This window comes from Oenanthe melanoleuca, chromosome 2 (genome assembly GCF_029582105.1).
Source record: "Oenanthe melanoleuca isolate GR-GAL-2019-014 chromosome 2, OMel1.0, whole genome shotgun sequence".
In the NCBI taxonomy this organism is placed as follows: Eukaryota; Metazoa; Chordata; class Aves; order Passeriformes; family Muscicapidae; genus Oenanthe; species Oenanthe melanoleuca.
In genome coordinates this window covers 117,513,537-117,521,885 of record NC_079335.1, presented here as the reverse complement: position 1 = coordinate 117,521,885, position 8,349 = coordinate 117,513,537, and the positions used below count along the sequence as shown (strand labels likewise).

The following is an 8,349-nucleotide window of genomic DNA, read 5'->3' as shown; positions in this document are numbered from 1 at the left end:
CACGACCTCCCTGTGCACCCTGTTCCAGTGCTCTGCCACCCTCAATGTACAGTTCTTCCTCATGTTTAGGTGAAACTTCTTGGTTTTAGTTTATTGCCACTGCTCCTCGCCCTGTTGCTGGGCACCACCAAAAACTCTGGCACCTTCCATGATTATATCTTTTAAACCTTAAAATCTTTGTTTGACCATCATCCTTGGCAAGAGTGGGAAAAATATTTATTGAATGGCAATTCCCTTATTTTAGTGTCCCTGTAAATGCCAGGATTTCCAGAGGGAGGAGGTGGAGGGAAATATGTTTCACCCACATTAAATCCAAATGTTTAAAGATCTTAATTTCTCAACTCTTCACAACTTTCTCCATAGCAAACCAAGAATAGCAAGAACACTAACCTGTGCCCATCGACACCATGCAGGAATTACACAAACAGAAAACACATTTTCCCGAAGAAAAACATATTTCAAACCAGGTGCAGTTTTTTAGGCAAAACCATAGCCTATAAAAGGGAGCAAAATGCTTGAGCTGGGATATGTGGTTTGGGTTTATGTGGCAGTGCCCATGTACTGCATCTGCCCCTTTCCAGCTGCCCAACAACCCACCACAGCCCAGTGGTGTCTACAGAGCAGGATGATCTTTCCTCTCAAATCCAGACACGTCAAACCATCTTTAAAATTGATGCTTCTTCAGCTATCCTCTGGCCCACGTTACCCAGCCGTGGTACCAAACAGGACATCCCCAGGTTAACCTGCATCTGTGTGCTGGCTGCAGTCCCACAGGCCCAGCTGAAACCAACTGATCAGCTGCACCTGGCTGGCAAGACGGGGGAGACCACGAGGTTGAGGAGCAACAAAACAAGGGGAAATGGCTTCAAATTGAAAGATTATAGGTTTAGATACTAGGGAATATTTCTCTACTGGGAGGGTAGTGAGGCACTGAAGCAGGATGCTCAGAGAAGTTGTGGATGCCTCATCACCGGGACGTGTTTAAGGCCAGGTAGGATGGGGCTCTGAGCCACCGTCCAGCGGAAGGTGTCCTTGCCCACGGCAGGCACGTCGGGACCAGGCAACCTTTGAGGCGTTTTCCAACCCAAATCTTCCCACAGTTCTGCGATCCTGAGGGAGGCCGGCCCGGGGCGGCTCGGGGGGCGCCCCTCGGCCTGACCGGCAGCCGGCTGAGCCAATGAGAGAAGGGGGCTGCCCCGCCGCCGGCCAATGGCGGAGCGCCGTGCCGGGAGGGGCGGGGCTAAGGGCCGGCATGTGGCGGGCGCTGGCGGGGGCGCGGCGGCTCCTGCGGCCGCTCGGGGCCGTGGCCGGGGGCGCCCTGCGGGCGGAGCCGCCGCCACCCCGGGCCCCGCCGGGTCGGGGCTGCGCGGCGGCGGCGGTGGGAGGCGGAGCCGGGCCCGGGGCGCTGGGGGCGGCGGCGGAGCGGCGGCAGCCGGCAGGTAGGGCCCAGCCCGCGGCCGCGCTGCAGAGTGCCCAGCGGGACCTTGAGCGGAGTGTGGCGCCTCGCCAAGAAGGGGCTGCCCGCACGCGTGGAATCGCGGAGGATCCTCGTCGTGCCCAGGGCGGTGGGATCGGCCTCTCCTCGGGGTCACGGCACCGGCGCTGGGCCGGCCTGGCCTCGGCAGCGCCGCTGGAGTGAGGAGTCGGGGCGGTGTGGAGGGATCCGTGCGCAGGCCCGTGTGTGAGGGAGCGCTGCCGGCCGGACGGGCGGATTGCTCTGTGTTACCGTGGGTAACAGCCTCGGAAGCACCAGGGCTCATTACACGGACTAGCCCTGTGTGCACAGAGCTGGTTTGTGGCTGCCGCAGCTCAGCAAAGCTGCTCCAGCCTGGATCTGACCGTGACCGTCGTGCCGGGTGATGTTCAGGCCGTCCGTTCTCCAGGCAGGCTCTGCTGTGGCCACCAGGCTCATGATCTTCTGTAACCGCTGTGTCTGGAGGGGCTGTGGCCACTGCTCATTTTCAAGATGTGTGACCACAGCAAAAAGTTGAAAGAGTGCCCTGAGCTGAAAGCCTTACATTTACAGAGATCTGATCCAATTTCATATCCCCATTCACGCATATAATTGCAGCTATTGTTCCTTTGTTTAGCTTTTTTTTTAATATTGGGAAATAAAAGCTTGGCTTTGTGCTGGTGCTCAGTCTGCACTAATGTTCATTTTATAGTGGCAGACTTGCATTGCTGACAGATTCAAATTATAAATAAAGTGTGCATACAAGTTGCATCTACCCACTTAGGACAAATTAGAAAGAAACTGATTTCATGGTGTGAACAGAACATATTTTCACTGATTTACTGTTTTGTAAGCTGGCTTCCTTGTTGATGGACTAAAGCTTTGTCTACAATATCATAATGCTCTGCACCAGATCAGGCTAGGGAAAAAGGAAAAAAAGTGGCTTTATTCAGCCTGCAGATGAAGAAATGTGTTCACTCTGCATCGTATCAGCTGCATTTTCAAGATATTGAAAATATTGCATTGGTTTCTTCTACCTAAGATTCCAGAACAGTTTCATCACAATGTGTTATCACAGACTGTTGAAAAGCATTATTCTGAAATATTTTCAGTTTTGTCTATTGCTTTAATAATGTCTGTTGGAGTACTTAGGTTTAATTCATTTAACATTGACAAATGTGATGATATTATTGACTTTTAAATGACAACAACAAGAAATAAGTAAGTTAGCAAAAACCAAAGTTTCAATTAGGTAACTGTTATATCTAGTGATAGTGTTGTTTACTGGAAGGTTGCTTAGTTCTCAGCTTTGGTGGCTGTAAAAATGATTTTGAAAAATCTGCAGTTCACATTGCGTTGTTAGTGTCAAACCAAACTCCACAGTGAGTGACTAGCTTAGGCTATAATTCAGTTAGTTGTTATTTTATGGCTCTAAATGGTTTATTTTTGCTATTAAAAAGAAATTTTCCACTATACTATTTTTTCCATGTGCTCCAGATACAATTCTTCCACAGTTCAACGTTGACTTGGTTGTAGCACTGCTGAGGCAAGAAAATGCTAAAGACATCTGTGTCATCCAGCTATCTCCAGAAATGAAATACTGTGATTATTTTATAATTGTGAGCGGATTTTCAACACGGCACCTTCATGCGATGGCAAATTACATGCTGAAAATGGTAAGACAGTTCTTGCTGCTCTCTCTGAGTTTTGGGAATGGTTTTAAATGTTGTGAAAGGAATTTCCCTACGATTGCATGTGTAGGGGTGTACCAGGTGAGATGAAACTGATGACATCATGTCATTAAGTCCTGCATACATCTAGGAAGTAACTGTGTTTTTTTTTTTCCTTTAGCAGTACTACACAAAATATAGGTATTATGTTTTAGAAGCAGACCTCTCTGTATCTAGAGCACTGAGGACATCTCAGCTGGGTGACCAGAACATGAATGATGTGAGATGATGATGACCTGTGTCTACCTTTATTTTTGTCCAGCAAGCACCATTGATAATCCCAGCCATTCCAAATAGCTTTATCTGACTGTTCTCAAACCCTGATCCTTAAAATTTCCACTTTCTCAGGTGTATTGTAAGGGTGGAAAAAAGTTGGCCTCTTAGGAGGAACAGGATCCCCTCATGAGCTTTAAGCAAACTGGCAGTTAATTGTCACCCTGCTGTGCATGTACTGCAGGAGAGGAGAAGCAGCAGCAGCCATCCTTGCGCAGGAATCCTCTGCTGTTTGGCTTTGGAAGAAAGAGAACTTTTCAATACAGAAATGGAGGTTGGAATAAAATTAAGGGTAGAGCTTAAAGAGGAGGGCTAAAGTGGAGGGAGAAACTTTCTTGCCTGAGAAGAGCTGTGCAACTGTTAAAAAGCACAGCATGAAGGAATATGGCCAGCCCCCGACTCAGCTGTCTGTACTCAGCCTGGAGTTTGCCTTCTCACCACCCACTTTCTTTCCCTTCCTGACCCTGTTTTTCCTTTCACTCTTGGTTTTGCTTTCTTCCTTCCAGTCCTGTTGGTTTCAGCTGTGAGACTGATGGGGGAAAGGAGAATGGGAGCGATGGTTTTAGCTTTTCAGGGCCTTTCTGAGCAGGTTAGGGAAGTTTCTTGTGTTCTCTGCAGGAATTGGTGCATCTTTGCAAATCAAAATTTTGCCTTAAGCTGGAAGTTGCATTAATGTGATTTGAGTATGCTAAATCAAAGTGCTTATTATGTACTCTAGTGCTTGTATAACTTGCTAGTCTTGACAGTTTTTCATCTCCCCCAGACCAGGAGAGATCAGTGACTACCACCTGCCCTGCAAAAGCATGGCTGGGCTTCATGGCTGCACCCTCTGCTGGCTGTAAAAGCAGCAATTTTGCAGGGGCAGGGCCTCTTGCGAGACATGGTGTCCTCCTAGGCATCCTGAGAAAGTGGGAAGCCTGGACAAGTACCTGGGAGTGTCTGAGTTTCTCTCACATTGGAAGTTTTTCTAGGTAAAAACCAGAGCAGGTGCTCCAGATGTAAAGCTTGCAGGTGGCAAGCTTTAGTACCATTCCTAAAACCTTATGATGTACTCACAGTTAAACAAAGAGGTGCTCAGGTGTAGCCTGAGATCCCTCTGCTCTGCTTCCAGAGCTTGTGGATGGCAAAGGCCCACATCCCCATCTGGTTCATGTTAGAGGAAGAAGCTAACACTTGGCTGTATTGTAATCTGTTCACCTTGAACATCCTCTAAAGATGAGGCTTGGAAACTTGTGCCAGGGATCAGCCTTTGCAGCTTGATGATAGCTGATGGCAGTTCACACAGGACTTTTTAGCATTTTGAACAGACTGTTGGAGCCTTTTGAAGATCCCTCACAAACCATCTTCAAGAAAGGAAGGTAGAACTGGTTCTGAGTTAACATGTGAAAGTTTTCCATGCTGGTTTGCAGACTAGCATCATTACCCAGCAGCTAACGTGTAGAACAGCCAAGAACAGCTGCATTTTGTGATAATTGAATTCCCAGTGAAGTGGAACTCATTTCCAAGCCAGCCATGCTGGTGCATGTTGTTTTGTGTTCTGTCTTCCATGGCAGAATGGACTGTTGCAGCCATTTCTATCAATACTCCTTGTAGAGGAACAGGTAGGTTATGGCCAGATGTGAAAGTGACCATACTTCAGCCTTGAGCTGTCAAATTTCTGCAGCTCTGCTGGGTGTTTGGGTTCTTCATGTACTGGCTGGGGAGAGCTGAGTCTCTCAAGTTGGCCTCTGCAAAAGCCACCATGTGCTGTATGGGGAGCTATCCACTTTCTGTGGCTGACCTTGTGCAGTCCTGCTTTGTGCTGCTCCCTCACCTCTCCCAGGTGAAAGTCTGTGTGCTTGAGTGCTTTTTAAATAAATGCAAAAGACTTAGTTTTCTGCCATTCCCTTTTTTTTTTCTCAGTACAAGCATCTCAAAGAAGAAGGTCGTGCTAATACTCAGATTGAAGGAAAAGAGACAGATGATTGGCTGTGCATTGATTTTGGTAAATATTTGTGAATCAGAAAAAAGTTCTGCATGAGTTCTTTGTTGACAGAAGCATCTCATATTGAACCTGGTTGCTGTGGAAAGTTCACAGTACTCCGCTGTTTGGGAATTCCAATTGTTGCTTGAACTCACTGAGATAATAAATGATTTTCCATTAAATATCTTTGGCACTGAGAAAAAACAGTACCTACTCTTCAGTGGCTAAAACAGTAGGGGGAAAAAATCTGCTTCAGTCAGTTTCCTCAGTTTTCTGTAATCCATGTTTGGGTAAATGGGGGCTCATTGTACACTGCCTTGCTAGTGAACTATTGAACAGACTTTTTCATTGTCCAGATCATACCATCACATGGGGTAAAACCTCAGTCCTGAGAAATCAAGTTGAATTCTTTATTCTACAAATGTGGAACTGTACACAAATATAAAAGACTGCATTGAAAAAGCAATTCTCCTTCACTGTTACTTTAAGAATCTCACCCCCTGGCTTGGTGTTTTGACCTAAAAGATGAAAACTTCACTTACAGATGAGTGAGGAGAGCTGTAGCCACTGGTGTTAAGCCTTGATTACCTAACTATGATAATTCTTTATGGTAATAACTGAAAGTCAATTGGAATTTAAGGGCATAACTACAGAAAAGTGCTTTAGACAAACACTGGAATTAGCATTCTCTGCTGTTGTTTGCACAGAATTAATGAAACCAGAAAAACTTACTACATTAAAGTTTGAACCTATTTCATTGTAAAATCCACCTGAGAAGTGTGAGCAACACACCTAGGAAGAATTACTTGGCTTTAGCAGAACGTTGACAATACAAGAAAGCTGAAAATCCATCTGTCACCTTGGGGTACTTGAAAATTCCTTTTGTATTTCTTCTGTCCCATAGATGTCATAATTTTGTTTTGGAGTCCTGTGATACTGTCTAAATTATTTTAAAGTATTGTGTCTCATATCTTATGTAGTCTTGGAGTTTTTTGAAGTACTGAGCAATTCCTAGCACTGGAATTCCTAGAACTGGAAGCAGCAGCTTAGGAAGGGACCTTTACCAGCTGACATGTTGTATCTAGCCAGAAAGGGGGTGGAAGGCTTGAACTCTGCTCAGCTTGAGGTGCCAGTAATGCTTTACAGTTCCCATTAATTAATTGTCCATTTCTGTTCTGTGCAGGTAACATAGTGGTGCATTTCATGCTGCCAGAGACACGAGAAGTTTATGAATTGGAGAAACTGTGGACTCTTGGTCCCTACGATGACCAGTTAGCACAGATGACTCCACAGTCCCTGCCAGAAGACTTTATACTTGGACTGACTCCTAACAGCAGTGATCATCTTGAGACAAGAACTTAAAGCAGCTACTGCATGGAAAGAGAAGGAGTGTGCCTGAGTCATACAGCCTTGAGAACTGTGTAGTCAGTACAGTTGATCAGTACAAAACAGTTTTTATTGGATGTCCCTAGGTAGATTTCTGAACAAGCTAAAGTGAGCAGAATCATAGACTCATCAAGATTGGAAAAAGCCCTTAAGAGTCCAACCATGAAATGTCAAGGAATCCTGTCAGAGCTTCCCAGGGCAGCCACTGTCTTAGTGGAGTTTGCAGTGAGAAGAGCGGGGCAAAACCAGCTGCTTAAGCTGGAGCTCATGCTCAGCCTTTAGAGCAATTGTTTTTCTAATGTCTTTGAAAGACACCCTGTAGTGGCAGTACAAAACAGACTGGAGTGCTGCAAGGAAAACTGTGAAATAGTACAGTTGGGATGACGCTTCTTGTGTTAAGCCATTTGCTTCTGGTCACAATAAAGCAAGTCATGGTCAGAAGTGGGGACAGAAAACAGACTGGTGTTACTGAGAACATAAAAGCCAAGAGCAACAGTGACAAATAAATGTGCTTTGAGTTATCAGAACAGTAAATCAGTTTTCCAGCCAAGGCAAACCTGGTTTTAATAATAATAAAAAACACCCTAAACTGAAGTGCTTCAATTACTTGTTTTCATATGATAGGATTCAGCTCATCCTGCATGTGCAGCTAACTCCCCTAGTTTTTCTCTCACCTATTTTGTGAAAAGGGACACTGAGGCAACAGACTATGGCAGTGAAAACCTTTTAACTCCTTGAAGTGGGAAAAAAGTTCTATAGGAAGCTCTTGGTCACTAAGCATTACTTGCTGCTAACAAACTCTTCAGCACTTTCAGAAGTCATTATGCAGTGCGTTCTTAGTGTGACTGATGCATGGTCTGATAACCAGTTAAAGAACTTCAAGGTGGTAACCAACTTTCTGTGCAAGACAAGATGCTTTTCTGTACTACAGGACAGGGATTTCATCATTGGATTAGGATCCCTTCCTCCTGGAGAAGTTTACTCTGCCATGTATCAGAAAGCAGAAACAGATCCTGAGGGTAATCACCTTTTTCTCCCCATAGCTCCACAAATTCCTGCAAACCCTGTCCACATCTCTGCCCTGCACAGCAGCTTCTGACTGGAATGCTTGAAGTGAGCCTGGTTTTTGTGCCTGGAACCGTATTGTTCAGGAAGAAGTGTGTGTTTTTTAAAAAATCCAAACAAACCAAAACTCACTTTTCCCTCTTAATTTGGATCATGTTTTCTTGCTGTGTCTAGCCTCTATTTTTTAATGAACAACTGCCTCCAAGTTCACCTGCACTTTGATACAAGGCAGCAGATGGTTCTGCAGTTAAGCAAAGAGTATTTTTAAGTGTAGTTAAACATCTTTGCCCACAAAACAAATACTTTGTTGAGAAATACAAGCACAAAGAAAGGTTTTCAAAATGCTTCATGATACTTCTTGAAAGTAATCACATGGGAGAAAGATAACCTTGGCTGACTTACAGCGTGATCAGTTCTAAATCAGGCGTTTCCTCCTAGGAGGGATGCGTAGGAGTAACTTTGACTCATTCCCTGAAACA

General features: G+C 45.3%; 1 protein-coding gene across 1 annotated transcript; it reads left to right on the top strand.

The window, feature by feature from the left end:
- Window positions 1–1,252: 1,252 nt before the first annotated feature.
- On the top strand, window positions 1,253–7,399 carry MALSU1 (mitochondrial assembly of ribosomal large subunit 1). Its single transcript, XM_056482736.1, has 4 exons — window positions 1,253–1,439; window positions 2,951–3,129; window positions 5,359–5,440; window positions 6,603–7,399. Exons 1-4 carry the CDS (start codon window positions 1,253–1,255, stop codon window positions 6,779–6,781), a joined length of 627 nt encoding a protein of 208 aa, XP_056338711.1. The 3' UTR covers window positions 6,782–7,399.
- Window positions 7,400–8,349: the final 950 nt, after the last annotated feature.

Bases quoted from the DNA above. Each gene is read 5' to 3' on its own strand.
- MALSU1 (XM_056482736.1), top strand. From the start codon at position 1,253: ATGTGGCGGGCGCTGGCGGGGGCGCGGCGGCTCCTGCGGCCGCTCGGG. The intron at 1,440-2,950 runs GTAGGGCCCAGC...CATGTGCTCCAG, and splicing joins GGAGCGGCGGCAGCCGGCAG to ATACAATTCTTCCACAGTTC. The intron at 3,130-5,358 runs GTAAGACAGTTC...TTTTTTTCTCAG, and splicing joins CAAATTACATGCTGAAAATG to TACAAGCATCTCAAAGAAGA.